This window comes from Ambystoma mexicanum, chromosome 5p, assembly GCF_040938575.1.
Source record: "Ambystoma mexicanum isolate Mex_15411 chromosome 5p, UKY_AmexF1_1, whole genome shotgun sequence".
Classification (NCBI taxonomy): domain Eukaryota; kingdom Metazoa; phylum Chordata; class Amphibia; order Caudata; family Ambystomatidae; genus Ambystoma; species Ambystoma mexicanum.
Genome location: NC_090930.1, coordinates 1,050,712,049 through 1,050,730,761, shown reverse-complemented (window position 1 = coordinate 1,050,730,761; position 18,713 = coordinate 1,050,712,049). Strand labels below are relative to the sequence as shown.

At 46.1% G+C, this 18,713-nt stretch overlaps 1 protein-coding gene across 2 annotated transcripts in view; it reads left to right on the top strand.

Moving 5' to 3' along the window:
• RANBP9 (RAN binding protein 9) overlaps positions 1-18,713 on the top strand; it is a 1,122,649-nt gene that overhangs the window by 398,908 nt on the left and 705,028 nt on the right. For both annotated transcript variants that reach the window (XM_069613547.1, XM_069613548.1), the window contains one exon: positions 11,473-11,640. In XM_069613547.1, the coding sequence (XP_069469648.1) occupies positions 11,473-11,640 (168 nt within the window). The remainder of the gene's footprint in view (positions 1-11,472; positions 11,641-18,713) is intronic.

Sequence of the window (18,713 nt, the reverse complement as noted above, 5' to 3'; positions counted from 1 at the left end):
TAGGTAGGGTTAGTCAGGAAGAGGGGAGAAGGAGGGTGGGAGAAGTGGTGTGATGGTGGCAGCTTCAGCTCGGTATACACAGAGTGCTGGGCTTTGATGCTGGTATCGGATCGGGCGAAGGCCTCGAGTGCTGTGGGTGAAGTTTATGTGTTGATGCGGTATGGTAAAGTGCGTGCGGATTGCTGGGAGAGAGATGGTTAAGTGGTTTTGTGTGGGTTTAAGTATGCAGAAGATTGAGGGTTGGGTTAGTGGGGTCTGCATCCTGATTCAGGTACTTATGATTCCGTTAGAGTTGTGTACCTGTGGGTTGGGATGTTGCTGGTTCCTCGTGGGCCGACTCGATTTGGTGGTGTTGCGCTGATCTAACTGTATCCTATTGAGTTTTTTTTGGATTGGTAGGTGCGTCTGAACCTAATCTTCAGGTTTGGGACTGGGTGGGTAATATTCACGAAGGGGGGAACAGAAGTCTCAAAGAGATAAGTGGGCACCACAAATTGAATTTCCTTTTATCTGGTATTCCATAAGGTGGGTATTGGATGAAAAAAGGTAAATAGAAATCTTACAGGAGCTGGCTGTGATGAGTCTGGAGACACCCTGACTCAAGAACATGTGAAGCAGGAGACGAAGTAGCAAACTTAGTCACACAGCCGCTCTCCGTTGTACCCAATCTGGGTCGTGTTTTTTTAAACAAAGTATGCTTCCTATATATGTATATGCAGCTTGTGTATACTTTCAAAATAATTCTCAAAATAGATCAGAGTTTGATGAGTTAAGTAATGTTTTATCAACAAAAAGTTTCAAAGGTCCAACACTAATACATGCTTAGTGAGGAGGCGGCTCACACATCTCAAGATAAGTGTAGACTTTAAGCGCCAATGCATTTCGGAGTGCTGTACTCCATCAGGGCAAGTCTATAGAATTGTGCTTTAAGAATCAACATTAACACATCAAAATTACAACCATACAAACATAACAACAAAACAAAATTGTAGATAATTTGGAAATGCACATACCGGCAGATTCGTGAGTTCAAATGGCGTTGAAAAGCATAGTGAAAAAAAGATAATGGGAAATAGAACAATGAATGAGCGCTAGGGAGTAATGGGAGAAAGATATTCTGTATACAACACAGTCAAAATGTGAACTGAATGTACCTCTTGAGTGGGGTGTAGCCAAGAGGTTAAAAGAACTGCAAAGATCGCTGCCGTGTGTGCCGGGAGTACACGCGGTCCACAGTAGCCAAAGCTCTAGTGGAGATCTAAATTTAAAAGCATGTGTCAGGGCACCTGGTAACAATATTGGATCAAAGCGTAAAGGGAACAGAATCTGCCTATACCTTGTGTGTAATGCCGCAGCTCCCACCATTGTCTGGACGCTGCTAAGCATCGCCGGGTAGAGACGTTGTCATGGAGATGGATATAGATATCCCCACGTGACTGCATCGCGCCTCGATAATGGCGCAATGCGGCAGTTAGAAATATACCTCTGCAAGTGAGGTCATGTGTTAAGTTTGGGGTAAAATAAGCAATTATGTGACCAAAGCGCGGTCATTCAGGAATTATAGAGGTAATTCTGTGCCAAAATTGAAAATCAGAAAATCATGAACATTGAAGAAATACTAAGAGTACCAATCGCATATAGCAATTGCAAACATGGTCATGATTATGGTTGATTGATTGGAAAGGGCATACTGTAACCAAAGCACCATTGTAAAGGAAAATAAAGGGTACTTGCAGGCAAAAAATAAAAATATAAAATAAATACCGAAAACATCAAAAAGATATTGTGCATATGAATCCAATCACGCATTGCAGAAAAAAAGTAAATAAAATAAAACTGCACTGTTGTGTGTTACAAACAGCAATGTTGTTGATACATATTTAAGTAATTCCAAACCAATTCCCAAATTGAGAAACCCTGTCGCGGGTGGTGGCACTCTAATGAATGTCACCTTGGGTCGCAGACTGGAATGTCCGGGAGTTGCGACAAGGGGGATCAGAAAAATTCAAATACAACATATGGGATAATTCATAGGTGAAAACATAGTACACGAGTATGATAAATCCACTGCTAAACAGCAATGAAAAATTGCACAACTACAGAAATGAAATTTAGTAGTGGCACCCATTGCATGCCACCTTTTTCATCGGCAATACCATTATTGCCAAACAACTTGTTAAACGCAAAACAAATACACCAGAAACATGTTCACCCAATGTTGGATTGACACATATGGTGTCTTAAATGTGAATGGAACGCAGAAGTCCTCAAAGGTATATACAAAAAATACCAAGCAATATCTCATTATAATATAGTACCCCATCATGGGGTCCACATGTGGAGTCAATCCGGTACTATACATAGCAGTGATAGTTAATTTCTTCGTTGAGCCCATGGGGATGAAGGCTCCCCAGTTTGTCGATCCAAAATGTTTCTTTTCTGTTGAGTCGCAGACCCAAGTCTTCGTGTGGATTGACTTTGTTCAGTACCTCCAGAATGAGGAACCTGATTTGGGTTAAATTATGGCCTTTCTCTTTCCAGTGGCGAGCTACTGCTTAGTTGGGATTAGAGTTCCGGAAGCAGGACCGGTGCTCGTTCCAGCGTACTTTTGCTGCTCTTGTGGATTGGCCTACATAATATTTTCCACAGGGGCATTTGATGCCATATATAATGTTCGCACTATCACAAGTCCCAAAAGTTTGGAGGAAAATTTTCCGGCCTGTACGTGGATGGTATATGGTGTTCCCCTTGATAACCATATTGCAGTTAGCACAATGCAAGCAGGGATACGTCCCAGTCCGTTCGGTGATCGGTTCCTTCCTAGGGGGTCGTGTCAGAACCAATTCGTCACGCAAATTTCTGCTCCTTTGGTATGCGAACACTGGTAACTGGTCAAACAACTTCTGTACTCTTACATCATTTAAAAAAATATTCCAATGCTTCTTGATGGAATTCTTAATCTTGTTGCTTTGGATCGAGAACTTAGAGACATATACAGGAGATTTGAGTTCTCTTTGAGGTTTGGCAGTGTTAGATAACAGAGTATTGGGGTCAAGGGCATCCACTCTCTGGGATGCTAAGTCAAGTTCTGTTTTTTTGTATCCACGTGCTGCAAATTTCTCTTTCATTATGGATTGTTGGGCTATGCAATCTTCGGGATCACTCACAATCTTCTTGACACGCAGTAGTTGACTGTACGGCAAGTTTCTAAGTAGGCTGGGTTGGTGGAAACTTAACCGGTGTAATAGATTATTACGATCCGTGGGTTTACGAAACAGCTTGGTGCTGTAGCCTGTCTCGCTCTTCATTATTTCTACATCAAGAAACGTGATTTTGTCTCTGGATATTTCTTTGGTAAATTGGATGCGTTGGTATTGTTCAAGTATTCAAAAAATTGGTTGAATGTTGCCTCAGTACCCTTCCAAATACCGAAAATGTCATCGATATAGCGTGACCATAGATGTATACTCTGACTCCATTCTTGTTTGTTGAGTATATGATCCATTTCAAATTTGTGCATAAAACAATTCGCATAGGATGGTGCCATGGTGGCCCCCATAGATGTCCCAGAAATTTGCAGAAAGAACATGTTGTGATATTGGAAATAGGAATTCTCCGCAATGAATTGGAGAAGAGCCATTATGAATTATTTTTGTGCACGGACTTCAGGTGTTTCCAATATCAACCATTCTACAGATTTGATGCCCAAGTCGTGGGGTATGGAAGTGTAAAGGCTTCTGACATCAATGGTGAACAACAGGTGATCAGGTTGGAAAGTGATGGTGGTGAGCTTCTGTAGGAAGTGGGTGGTAGCTCTGATGTAAGTGGAAGTATTCTGGATAAGCATGTATTAGTGTTGGACCTTTGAAACTTTTTGTTGATAAAACATTACTTACCTCATCAAACTCTGATCTATTTTGAGAATTATTTTGAAAGTATACACAAGCTGCATATACATATATAGGAAGAATACTTTGTTTAAAAAAACACGACCCAGATTGGGTACAACTGAGAGCGGCTGTGTGACTAAGTTTGCTACTTAGTCTCCTGCTTCACATGGCTAATATCTATTCTCAGGTTATCTAGTGTGACCCTGGTCAGTTAAGGCTTTGAATGGTTCAGGGTTGAGGTGGTGTTGATGTGTTGTCCTAGTTGATCTGTCTTGGTGAGCCTGTGTATTCAGACGTTCGTATCCTTCTGTCCTGACTGCTTGGTTTCCGTGGGGTGAACATCCTTGGGACTATTGTTTAGTTGTAGTTTTGTGTGGTGGTACATTATGCTTCCTGCTTTGTATTGGTGGACAGTGTGTAGTGATGAAACATTCAATTTCTCACCCATAGCATTGGGGCCCGTGGTGCAGTGCTTCCTTTCCCTCTCTATATTTTGCCTTAGGGCTGTTGGGGAAGGCAATAGTTAAGGTCATGGTCCTCTTGATGATTCGTTCTAGTCTTTCCGTCTTAGTTTGCTATGTTTACTGTCTTTGATCGTATTGCGGCTGTCTCCCGTTTGGTCCTTTTAGTATGTCATGGGATATTTATGTTGGCTTTTCCCATTGATTGATCGGTGTGTGTTGCGGTCGCTCTATGTTCATTGATGTTTTAGTTATGTCGGTGCGCCTGTGGCTAGTTTTTCTAGTTATGACGTGAAGAGACAGGTTTTGAGTAATTTCCTGAATAATAGGTGGTTTCTTGTGTTACGAATGTACTTTGGAAGGTCGTTCCAGGTTTTCGGGGCTTGGTGAGAGAAGGAGGATCCTCCAAGTTTTCTTTTGTTGTAGGGCTTCGGTTCCAGGCAGATGTCCATGCTTGATCTGAGGGTTCTTGTTGGTTATGTAGGCGCAGTTTGTCTCTTAGGAACTCAGTGCCTTCGTTGTGTACTGCTCTGTGCGTAATGCACATTGTTATGAATTTTATTTGTTGTTTTATTGGTGGCCAATGTAGTGTTTTCAGCGTTGGTGCGGTGTGTTCTCTTCAGGGTAGTTTCAGAAGTAGTCTGGCTGCCGCGTTTTGAATGCGTTGTAGTTTTTTTAGGAGTCGTTCAGGTATGCCTAGGTATAGGCTATTGGCGTAGTCTACTTTGGACATGACGAGGGTGATGATGGTGGTTGTTTTGTTGGCGAACGATAGGAACGGTAAGATTCTCTTTGCCGCTCGCAGGAGGAAGAAGCATTTCTTGAGGAGAGCGTTTACTTGTGGCTCTAGCGTGAGATTGTCTATCAGAACCCCCAGGTTTTTTACAATCGGTGAGGGTGCTGAGGTTGTTCCGAGTTCCCTTGGCCAAGGGATGAATTGGTTTTCTCCTCCATTTTTTGTGACGATCATTATTTCAGTTTTGCCTTGGTTGATTTTGAGAGAGCCGGAGTTTATCCAGAAGAATACATCGCAGAGGCAGTTTTCTAGCTTTGTTTCTTTACGGTTTGGCTTGTATTTTGAAGATTATTTGTGTATTGTCAGCGTAGTTGTAGCAGGTGAGGCCGTGGCTTTTGATGATTCTGATATAGATGCAGGTAGATGTTGAATAGTAGCGGGGAGACGGATGATCCTTGTGGTACTCCACAGGTGGAATCTCTCGGGCTGGATTTGAAGGGTTTCATCCATACGGTTTCCGTTCTGCTAGGATGGATTTGATCCATAGTAGGGCGGTGTCTGTTATTCCAAGTCCTTTTAATCTCGTTATGAGGGTGTCATGGTCGACTGTGTCAGATGCTGCTGATAGGTCTAGGGGTATCAAGGCAGTGCTGTTGTCCGAGTCTGCGTTGATTTTTAGATCGTCCCATATTGAGAGTAGAGCGGATTCCGTTCCTCTGTGGTCTGAAGCCAACTTGTGCCTGGTCTAGTAGGCTGTGCTCTTCTATAAACTCTTGGGTTGTTTTGTATATGTACGCTTCGAGCAGCTTGGCTCTATACGGGATGTTGGAGATGGGTCTGTAGTTGGAGAGGTCCTCTACGTTTCCGCTGTATCTTTGAGAAGCGGCCTGATGTATGCAGTTTTGAAGGTGTGTGGCACTTTCCCAGTTGCGATGAAATGGTTGAGGACGTTCCTGTGATATTCCATGGGCTTTCCTTGTTTAAAAATAGATTTGTATATGTCTGGTGGGCAGGGGTCTTCAGGGGACCCTGAGTTATTGCTTTCATTCACCAGTTTGACGAATGTCTCCACTGATATTTCTGGGAAGCTTTGTAGTTTGTTTGGGTGTTCCTCCCGGGTGTAGGTTGGGGTTGTGGTCAGATCAGATGGTCTTCTTTGTATGGTTTGTTGAATGTTGGTGATTTTATTTTTGAAGTGGTCTGCAAAGTCGTTGCAGAGTTTCGTGGACGGAGTTGGTGTGTTACATCCCGGAGGGATTTTGATTTTGTTTATGATTTTAAAGAGCACTTTTTGGGTATTTGTCGTAGTGTTTTCTCTTTGCTTTTTGTATTTCCTTTTTGTAAGCCCGGTTGTGTTGTAGGAATTTCAGTTTGTTCGCTGCGTCGTTTTGTTTTCTCCAATCAAGTTCTAGTCTTCGGTTTTTTCTTTTCATGATGCTAAGTAGTGGGGAGAACCATTTTGCTATTGACCGTTTATTAGAAGAAGCGAAGGGTTGTTCTTTGGCGATGTTGTCTATAGTAGTTATAATCCAGGAATGCAGCAGGGTTACCTTTTTGTCCAGGTCATCTTCTTCCATGAATGTTGGGTGTGGTTTGTTTAGCTCCAAGAGTTCATTCAGGTTGAGTTTTTGATGGTTCTCCAATTTCTTTTCATGGTTTTCATTGTTTTGTCTGGTTGACTGTTTGTTAGCGTGGTCACTTTGATTACGAAGGGGATGAGGTGGTCGCTCCAGGGTATTTGAATTGGGGGTGCAGTGGTGAGGAGTCGTTTGCTCGCGAAGATTGCGTCAAGTGCATGCCCTGCCAAGTGGATTGCCCCTTTGACTAGTTGTTGTAGGTTCATTGCTGCTAGTTGGGTGGTTAGCGATTTTTGTATGGTTGTGCTTTCTCCTTCAAACCAGATGTTGAAGTCTCCTAGGACTATCGGGTGATTGTGTTTGATGGCTAGGACGGTGATTGCTTCTGTGAAGGAGTCTATGAAGGTTGCATCGTAGGTTGGTGGTCTATATATTAGTACGAATTTCAAGTTTATTTAGGGTGTTACTGCTAGATGTATGATTAGGGATTCACATTTATCGATGATTAGTGGGTATTCCAGTTTGATATCGAGGTGTCCCTTGTGAATGATTGCCAGCCCGCCCCCTCTTTTGGTTTTTCTGTTTGATTGGACACATTTGAAGTATTCAGGCAAGCCGTTGTTGAGGGTGATCTTGTAATTGTCTAGCCAAGTTTCTGTTACAAATAGGATGTCGATCCCTCCGTCGCAGAGCAGATCGTATATCTCGGAGGCATGTTTGGACATTGACCTTGCATTGCTGAGGTTGCAGTCGATCTTTTTGGTGTGGTTTTGCTTGTTCGTTGTTGCTTGTTTTGGTTTGTGGTGCATCGTTATTGGCGTTGATTGGGGTGGATGAGGATCAGCGAAGGCTGCTTCATTGTAGGAGGGTGTATGAGGATCAGCGGAAGCTGCATCTTCATTGAAGCAGTCTGCTAGATTGAAACCTTGGCTGTTCAGTGGCGTTGCTTCTACGTTTGTGCTGGTTAGGTGAAGGTCCATGAAGGCTTCTTCTTTGTTGAAATGGTCACTTAGGTTCATGTTTGGGTTGTTGGTTATAAGATCTTCGTCGTTATGTCTGGTATGGCGCAGGTGTTGAGTGTCCTTCTGTTTTTGTGATGTATGGGGTGATGGGGTCGGACTCTAGCCACATTCTTCTTGGGTGTTCCCAGCTTCTTCCTGGTTGTCTTGGGATGTTCTTTGTGTGTCTTGATGTCTGTGTCGTTGGGGTATCCTGGTTCTGGGGTCTTTGCGAGGTATTGTGTGAGATCTAAGGAATTTTCCCTTTGGAATTTTGTTCTGGCCGTTTTGGTTTTTGGCGTTGTTTCCTCTATTTGAGGTTGTTGCTTCGGTGGTAGGTTGGATTTGTGTGCCTGTGTCCGGTGCGGCCTTGTCTTGTGCCCTTCTCTGCCTCCCTTTCTGGTCCGGGGCATTTTGGTGCTCAGTGCAGAGGTGCTAGTTGAGTGGTTGGCTGCTGTGTCTTGTGATGGGAGTGTTGGTGTTTCTTCTTGTGTTCGTAGGCTTGGGTGCTTTTGTGCCATCTGTTTTTCTGGTGGGTCGGTTTGTGTATCCGCCGAGGGCTGTCCGGTGGGGTTTTGGTGCTGGGCGTACTGTTGTCAGGGGTGTAGGTCAAAGTTCAGTGCTGTGTATGTAGGCCTCTCGGAAAGGGTGATGGCGCTAGAACTGTTCTGTCATGGTCTGGTCCTCACTAGGAGTATGTTAAGGTGGTTAAGCTAAGTTTGTGCTTGAGACTAATTCTGACTATGTTCTAGAGTCTCGTATGGTAGGAGGGACCCTACGGAGTATTGTAATCCTTATGATTTCAAAAATTTGGGAGCAGAGTCCCTGCTAAAGTTGGGAGACCTGTATAGTGGGAGAGAGGCCTATCAATGTAATCTGAATGGCACAAAATGCAATTTTGTGGTTAGAACCCCTGCTAAATTTGGGAGACCTGTATAGTGGGAGAGTGGCCCCCCAATGCAATCCGAATACCACACAATACAGTCTGGGAACAGAACCCCTGCCAAATTTGGGAGACCTGTATAGTGGGAGAGGGGCCTATCAATGCAATCTGAATACCATACAATACAACTTGGGGACAGAACCCCTGATGAATTTGGGGGACCTGTATAGTGGGAGAGAGGCCTAACAATGCAATCTGAATATCGCACAATGCAATTTTGGGGACATAACCCCTGCTAAATTCGGGAGACCTGAATAGTGGGAGAGAGGCCTATCAATGCAATCGGAATATGATACAATACAATTTGGGAACAGAACTCCTGTTAAATTTGGGAGGGCTGTATAGTGGGCGAGAGGCCTATCGATGCAATCTGAATATCATAATACGATTTGGGAATAGAACCCCTGCTAGATTTGGGAGACCTGTATAGTGGGCGAGAGGCCTATTAATGCAATCTGAATGGCACAAAATGCAATTTTGGGAATAGAACCCCTGCTAAATTTGGGAGACCTGCACGGTGGGAGCGAGGCCCCCCCCATGCAATCCGAATACCACCCAATACAGTCTGGGAACAGAACCCTTGCCAAATTTGGGAGAAATGTATAGTGGGAGAGGGGCCTATCAATGCAATCTGAATACCATACAATACAACTTGGGGACAGAACCCCTGATGAATTTGGGAGGCCTGTATAGTGGGCGAGAGGCCTATCGATGCAATCTGAATATCATAATACGATTTGGGAATAGAACCCCTGCTAGATTTGGGAGACCTGTATAGTGGGAGAGAGGCCTATTAATGCAATCTGAAATAATACAATTTGGGAGTAGAACCCCATATCAATTTGGCGGACCTGTATAGTGGGGGAGAGACCGATCAGTGCAATCTGAATATCATACAATACAGTTGTGGACAGAACCTCTGATAGATTTGGGAGACCTGTATAGCGGGAGAGAGGCCGATAAATGCAATCAGAATATCATACAATTCAATTCCGGAATGGAAACCCTCCTAAATGTGGGAGACTTGTTTATTGTTGGGAGTGCGGGGGGCTATCAATGCAATCTGAATATCATACAATATAATTTGGGAACAGAAACCCTGCCAAATTTGGAGACCTGCATAGTGGGAGAGAGGCCTATCAATGCAATCTGAATATCTTATACAATTTGGGAACAGAAACTGATAAATTTTGGAGACCTGTATAATGTCTACTATAGTGTATAGTGTCTATAGCTAATACTGTTTTATATCGGTTTAAGTGGCTAGGATTATAGGGTAGAGTGGTTGATCTACTCCTAACCCAGGCCACTCTTACCTTACTGGTCCTTGTAGTTGATGGTTGACAGCTGGCACCTGGCTTCCCCTGTGGACTCCTGCCGACACTTCCTGGAGCCTCCTCTGTTGGGGCCGCCCTTGGCCTTGGGGCCTTTAGCCGCAGGGGCTGCCGGGCAGAGGGCTGCCCTGGGAAGACCAGTGAAGGCTTCGCAGTGAAGGAAGCAGGGAGTGAGGGAGAGGGGCAGTGGGCAGCAACGGCACGGGGCGCTGGAATGGGCACAGAAAGTAAATGCTATGGGCCCAGGGGGCTCTCTGGAAGCGGCCACACTTACCTGCCTCTGGGGTGGGTCGGGAGGCGAGACAGAAGGGAAAAGCAGGAAGAGGGTGCGGGTGGCGAAGGACTACTGCAGGTTAGGATGGGGCCTCGGGGCCAACACAGATGTTGCTGAGGGACAGTTGAATGAGGGCGCGACACTCACCGTGCTTCTGGACCAAATCCAGATGTCGCATGGAGCAAAACTCCAATCAGGGCTCGGGATGGGAGGCGGGAGGGCTGGGATCCAGGAAGGGGAGCTGGGAGGGTTGTGGCGGGCTGGGGTGGGAAGTGGGCCTGGTCGCGGGTGTTTTTTTTGTTGTTGTTGGGGTGCCGGGGGGCCTAGGGGCTGTGGGCAGCCTTACCTGGGTTTCCAGCAGGGGATTGCCAAATTTCATACTTAAGACACCAGAAATATCTGAAAAAAAAAGATCAATATCCTCTTCCCGGTCCTGGCCAGAGAAGGTGCATTTTGCTTCTGCAACTGTTCCAATTACCTACTATAGGTGTATTGGGAAACCGTTATTTGAGCAGCGATGTAGATTCTATTGGGTGAAGCAAAAAATCAGGAAGGGCACTGTTGAAAGATTGGATTGAAAGTTTTGTGTGTTGACATTATGTGTCGGCACATTTCAGAGCTGAGAAGTTATATTTTTTCGGTTTAGGAAATGTTATGGGCTACAACATGGATTGGTATATAACATTTTCTATTGTGTGTAAAATCATTGATTTTAATTGATTAGAATGTTATATGACATTATGTTGTATTGTGTGTAAATGTATTTTTTTTTTTTAAATATTGTGAAAAGTTCTTTTGAACCAAAACACAAATAAAAAAAATGACAATAATTAATGTACACGTGTAGCCCCTTGATATCAAATATTGCTTGCATTGAGGTGCAAGTGCGAGCGATATAGCTTCATAGTCCGAAAATGAGTTGAAACAGGAGTGGCCCCATATGATCAATAGTTTGTGTGCAGACCTCTCTTACAAGCCAGCAGCAGGTGCTTGCTAGTGCAAGTGGTTTCTTTTTTTTTCATTCAAGTACAGGCCTCCAAGTACTTGCATGCAAACCGGAGTTGGGTAAAAAAAAAACAGGCCCATATTAAGGCTCTTCTGATGACTTACTTGGCAAACCACAGAGAGATTCCTAAATGATGCTGATGCTTTGTTGGGACACTGTGCGTCTGAATTCCTTGAAATATTTTAAATAAAACATTGCACATGTAAGGAAACTATTGCAGCATTTTCTAACTGCTTGCTTTTTTCTCTTTTAGGGTGGGACAAGCATTCATATGGTTATCATGGAGATGATGGACATTCATTTTGTTCTTCTGGAACTGGTCAGCCTTATGGCCCAACGTTTACAACCGGCGACGTCATAGGGTGTTGTGTAAACCTCATCAACAATACCTGCTTCTACACAAAGAATGGGCACAGCTTAGGTAAAGCAATATTTATTTGAGCTAAATGAAGATAGTGTGGTTTGAGACCAAAGCGCATTTGTAGTATTCAATATGACTTTGTGTTTGTGGAACATGCTCCAAAACCCTATTGCTGTGTTTTGGCGTTGAGCAGATTGGATATTTGGCTGCCAACATGGGCCAGAAAGACCTTTTACTCAAGTAGATATTGTAAAACCAGTGTTTAGTGTCAGTAGAAGATTAACTTTGTACAGATACAAAGATGAGTCAATGGTTACCATTTTTTGTTTATGCTTTCATTTTAGCAGATTGAGCAAGCGTGTTTTGCATTTTACACTTTCTAAAGCTTATAGTTGTCCTGTACACCGTGCCTATGACATATTGTGACAGAATGCTGTCTTAATTTGTTCCAGCACAGTCTGTCGGTGTCCTTTTGAGATGTGCAGTGCTCATCTCTATCATAATGCTGTGTACATGGTTTTCTTGAAAATATTGCAGTATTGCCATCTCCTTGGGTTGTTGTAAAAACAAAAATAAAGTATTCTCAAGTAACAGATACAGGCCCACAGATGACCAATTATCTGGTGCCCTGAGGGTTTGGTTGCAGAAGTCTTTGAACCATTGACATTTGCGGAGCTTCATGGTTGAGGTTTGATGATTGCCTTTAAACTCCATTAAAGAAAGACTACAGATGGCTGAGAAGGCCACAGACCACCAACGTTCGTTAAGAGTCTTATTTGCAGTAAGCATCTTTTAGGGAGCATTCCAATCCGGGTCGTCTTACAACCAATCACTGTAGGCTGGGTCATACTGCCCCCATCGAATGACAATTGTCTCCCTAAGCCCCTTCTCTCAAAGCCATCTTCGGATTTTCACTCCACGCTTCGGTGCTGGGAGTCTTCTATAGTTGTTCTATGAGCAAAACTTCTACTTTTGCATTTTTCAACAAAAAACATTTATTTGGTCAAAACATTCAATGTTGCGGTCCGCTATCCACTGGTGAAGACTCGACCGCTACACTGTCAGATCTTTGTGTCAAGTTTCAAGGCCTACTTCGCGCCTCTCCATGTCCTAAGATGGCAAGAGGTGCCTGTTTAATCTCTGCGCCAGATGTGGCTTGCGCAACGCGTATGTGGAAGACAAGCACTCGAGGTGCCTGTATTGTCTACACCCTTATCATGACGAGGATGGCTGCGAAATTTGTCTTGGTACCAAAACAGAGGGACCGTTACCGCAGACTGGTGTCTTGGCTGAAGAAGAGAAGGGCATGGCTCCTGGGAGTTTGCAGGCTTCTTTCAGATCCAGTCGTTCACTGGAACATACTACCTCTGGTAAGAGGTCAAGATCCGCAGGAGACCCATAAAAAGGCAAAGTGCCACCCGCACATTCGACAGGGGTCGCTGCTACCATGGGTACCGGTCCGGAGTTTGGCTGCTAACCTTCGCCGGCAGGCTTGCCGGTGAATGGAGTATCATCTGGAAAATCGTTGTCTTCACTGAAGCATAAAACAGGCATAGAACCACACAGTGAAGTGGCAAGGTCTTCTTCAAAACTCGTCATCAGTGATCCACGGACAAGATTCCCAGGCGACGAGATTGCTAGTTACCGCTGCGTTAACGGCGAGACCCTAGTCAACAGCTACCCATAGACGACCACCCTGTCAGTGGTGAGGGTTCCCTACAACAACTGCGTCGACAGCCCAGGCGACAGCCCCATCGACGGCCCGATTGTTGATGGCCCCGTTGATGACTATGCCGACGGATATAACATCTGCACCTTCATCAACAGCATCGACAACAAAATAGTCTGAGAACAATCCTTCCTCCTCAACTGCCACGCCAACCACAACTACGCAGTCAATAAAGTCCCCAATCTCGTCCTCTACAAGAGGAGCAGGATAAGAGAGGAGGGGGGACCCAGTCAGTGTGATTTACAGTTCTGAAGAATTATTGCAGGAAGACTGTGTATCGGACCTGGAGGAGAACGACCCCAGGGTTCAACCCTTGAGAGAGCATTTCCATCCAGTGAAATCCTTGCGGGGCGCTGGCCCGTTGAGACACACCATCCAGTTCTAGGGATTTGTCCCTGGACATCTTAACTACCCTACACACTCTTGTGGCGGAAATACAACAGTGCATGCCTCCACAGCTGGCTCCAGTGGAACCCACCCTGGAGGACAGCCCGGCAAGACGTATATCTCATCCATCTATGCCTAGACAGGCAGCACCACCTATAGTGGAGAGCCCGCCCCTGACGGAGACGGCAGCAGAGCATATAGTGGATGAATTTAACTTCCGATGACCCACCGCTAAATGCAGACGACACCCCCAAGGCAGCCCATCCAGACGAAGTGGGTTCCTTCCACTCCATGTTAGCAAGGGCTGCCACCTTATTTAATTTGGTAACCGAGGAGGAGGAGGGATTCTTGTATGAGAGGAGCCTCATCCAGAAAGACGGCAATGTCCAATTACACTCCTGTATGACGTATGGGAGGAGGGCTTGTCTCTTATGAAGGCCCCAAACTCAGTTCCACCTAGACTGGATAGGCTGGAGAAGTACAGGCTTCCAGACTCGGCACCCTAGTGCCTAAGATCCCAGCCGTCCCCAGACTCATGTCTCTGCAGCAGCAAGCAAGAGGTAGGCGAATCCATCCTCCAAGTCTCTGGTTCGATACTGGTATACTATGATGGAGAGCTATAGTATAAACTGGGCCCAGTCCTTGACTTTCTCCCCGACAACAAGAACATGGAGGCCCTAGCTCTTTTTCAAGAAGGGGAGGTAATGTCCGATCATGCCATCACAGTGGGCCTGGATGTGGCAGACTCATGCTTCCGGCAGAGGGGTAATGGAGTGGCTCTGAGAAGACAAGGGTGGCTTAAGGCCATAAACTTCAGGCAGGAAGTGCAGTCGAGGATGCCCTTGGATGGCGAGAACCTGTTTGTCAAGGCTGTGGAAGATGCATTGCAGGCAATAAAGACCGATTCTGAATTAGCTAGGTCCCTGGGTACTTTCCAACAACAGCGAACATCGCCCTTTCGGTCTTCCAGCGGTAAGTTCAAACCATCTTACCCAACGTCCTTCTACCGCCAGCCCTCCCGCTCTTTGTCTCAAGAGTCGTATAGAGGCAGGACGTAGACTTTTGGAGGTGAAGCGCAACGCTGGCGTTGTCGACAAACAAAGGCACAAATGCCCAAGCAAGCCTGACCAGGCACAGAACCCGGTCCCCCACTTTCGTGCCCCTGTGGGGGCTGTTTAACACAATTCGTCAAGGAGTCGGTAAACCTCACCACCAACTAGACATAGTGCGCCATTCGAACACAACTGTCCACACATTCCTCCAGACATGTTGCCCCTCAATGCTGAGGCGACGGAGTATACTTCAGATACTTTCTAGTCTGAAAGAATTTTGCAGGATGGCGCCCAATCCTCGACCTGCGGTACCTCAACAAGTACCTAAAGTCTTTAAAGTTCAGGATGGTCACAGTACAGTAGGTACTCGACCAGCTGGAACAAGGGGACTTCATGGCTACACTAGACCTAGAGGATGCCTATTTTCACATTGCTATACATCCAAAGTGCAAAAATGTATCTACTCTTTGTGCTCTTGGGGCGTCATTATCAATTTAAGGTGCTTCCCTTTGGGCTAAAATGAGCACCGAGAGTGTTCACGAAGTGCCTGTCGCCTGTTCCGGCCCACCTTGGCCTCAAAGGCATTCATGTCTACCCACGCCTAGATGACTGGCTCGTCCGATCCCCTGCTCAAGAGCTGACAGTGCAGCACACCAAGGAAGTCCTTCACTACTGACAGTTCTGGGGTTTTCCATCAACTATCTGGCGGAAGGTGGTAGAGAAGGTATCCGCCATAATATCAGAGCGAATCCCATTTGAGCTATTGCTTGGGATCTGGGGGATATCGCTTATTCACGTTATAAAAAAACTGCTCATCTCAAATGCCCGATAGTCGCAAAGATGAACATTGTCATGAATTGGGGTACGAGGGATAGCGCCAAGGTGTCCAAGTGGGTGTTGGATATGGACAGCTGTATGGCCATGGAGTAGAGGATTTATAGGGACAGGGGATGCCCCAATATGTTTGGGGAAAGTCTGGGCTGCCTGGGATGAAACTGTTTGATCATAACATAATTTGAATGGGCGGTTATCACTCCACTGTGAGGTTGTATTGTGCCATTTGTGTGTTCAGTTCTCTGCTCTTGCGAGGGACTGACTTGCTCTTCTCTACTCAAGATGGTGTGTTTGTGTGCCACTGTCCTATTTACTTTTGAAACTAATGAAACAGTTTGTTAAAATAAAAAATAATAAAAAAAAAAAAACTATCCAAAAATCTGCGCGGTGCCATCACAAGACGCACTGTTTCCGAGTGCTCGGTTCAGCACAGTGGCATCTCTGGCGCTCTCCTCGGAAGAGAGGGTTGCGTCCATTCTGGGCAACGTCTGATGGTGACAAAGATCACAGGGGTCCGCAGCATCAAGTCGCTCCTAGAGATGCCGTCCTGCATTCTCCGATGAGGCAGCTACAAGAATTCCTGGATGGCAGGCGGCTCCAGGTCACGGGCAAGTGGACACAGGATTGCCCTCAACAAGAAATTCAGTCAATCCATTTGTTGGGGGTGGGGGGTGGGGATGGTGCACAGGCACTGTTCCCGAGGTGCCCCGTTTCATGCCTGCCGTTTCAAGCGACAGTCACCACGGATGCCTCCTTGGATGGATGGGGTCCCACACCGGCCAGTCTTGCGCCAGTGGGCTCTGGCGTTCAGAGGAGAAGACCCTGCACATCAACACCCTAGAGCTACGGGCCATGTTCTGGCCTCTAAAATTCTTCCTGCCTTTTCTGCATGGGCAAGTGGTGAGAGTTTTCAGACAATGACCACAATGTTCGACATCCGGAAGCAGGGCGGAACCCGCACACCGGCTCTCTCCATGGAAGCACAATCCCTGTGGTATTGGGCCATTCTTCAGGGCATGTTTCTCATGCCTTTCCAGCTAGCTGGCATCAAGAACACGATCACAGACTCGCACAGCAGGGAACTGCGATCCTGCCACGAATGGGAACTACAGTAAGCTCAGACATCACGTCTTTTCAACATGTGGGGCATACCCCAGATCGACTTGTTTGCGACAGCAGCGTATACGAAATGCCAGAGGTTCACGAACAGATTTGCGCAGCCGGGGTGCGCGCATTCTCTTTCACGTGGGAAAGTCTCTTCCTTTATGCGTTCCTCTCCCCATGCCCCCAGATACCACTGCTGACACGTGTGACCAACACGCTCAAACGCTATCCCAGCAAGATGATCCTCTTCGCCCCAGTGTGGCTGCGGCAGATCTGGTGCACAGAACTGCTCTGCATGGCAATAGCACCAGCTGCCAGGTTGCCTCCTCTTCCGGACCTCCTGTGCAGGGAAGGGGGATCCATCTTGCATCACAACCCGACGGCACTAAGCCTCACGGCTTGGCTCTTGCAGCTCTAGCATTTGTACAATGACATCCCGCTGGACTGCACGAAGGTCCTGGCAAAGGCTAGGTCGTCTTCTATGCTCCAGTGTTACAGCCACAAATGGAAACTATTCACAATATGGTGCAGAGCCCAAAGGAACGTTCCTCTCCGGGTTACAGCTCCACAACTTCTACCATATCTGCTATCACTGGCCAAGCCTGGTATGGCTCATGCATCCATCAAGGTGCATTTGGCTGCCATTTCCTGATGCGCACGGTCGCCAGACAGAGCGTTGTTGTGGTCGCACAGGCTAATAAAGGAGTTCCTAAAGGAATGTTTCTGCCTGTCAATGCTCCTGCCCCGGCTTGGGAGCCCAACGTGGTGTTTACGAGGCTCTTGGGGCTTCCTTTTGAACCTTTGCACCAAGCTTCTCTGAAGTTTCTCTCATGCAAGACCGGTTTCCTATTGGCCATAACATTGGCCCATCGGGTCGGGGAGATCCAAGCCTTATCCTGCAAACTCCCATACCTATCCTTCCATGCTACAAAGGTGGTTCTGAGAACACATCCGTCCTTCATCACAAAGGCCTGGTCTGAATTCATCCTTAAAGAACCTTCCTGTCTTTTTCCCAAATACTTCCTAGCCTGCTGAAAGGTCACTGCATACACTGGACGTTGCTTGTGCCTTAAGGTTCTATGTGGCATGCACTAAGGCTTTCCGGAAGACGTCTCAACTCTGTTAATTTTGGTCCTGTGAATCATTGGAAGGCTCTATCGAAAGCCTCCATATCCAGGTGGCTCTCTGGCTGCATCCTGCACTGTCAGTCTGGCCAACAGACCACTTCCAGGCAGGCTGAGAGCCCACTACACCAGAGCCATCGCTGCTACAACAGTGTTTCTCTCTGGGGTCCGCCTGCTGGACATTTGCAGGGCTGCTAAGTGGAGGTCGACACACACCTTCACGATATTCTACTGTGTCGACAGGAGTTGCAGGGAGGAGAGTCTGCCAGACAGTGCTGCGCAACCTGTTTGTTTGAGGAGAGTCTGTTCCAGGGGTAAGTGTATGGCTTCTGTTGAGCCTTGCCACCTCTCATGGTTGTGTATATGTATTGCTATACAATCCTATTCATGAGCATGCAAATCCATGCCAGATCCCATGCTGGATGCTGGAAAAGGAACAAGTTACTTCCCTGTAACTGTTCTCCAGCATGGGTCTGGCATGGATCTACATGCGACCCTCCCTCCTTCCCTGCTTGGCTGTTCTGGGTTCATACTGGCACCTCGCGTGCTTTGAATCCAAAGATGGCATCCTGGGGAGGGGCTTAGAGAGACGATCGCCATTGGTTGGGTGCAGAATGACACAGCCTACAGTGATTGGTTGTTGCTAGAAGGGCGGTTTTGAGTTTTCTTGAAGCAAGAATGCTTTCTTTTTTACAGAGCATTCCCAGTCTGACGACAGGGAATATTCATGAGCATGTAAATCCATGCCAGACACATGCTGGACAACAACAGTTACAGGTAAATAACTTGTTCCATATTTAAATTAGGTATTTGTTAAATTAAACTGAAGTCCAGATATGAATGCTTAATGAGTAGTCGCTATGATAAACCTCTTACTACTACGTACTGTACCCTTTCCTCATA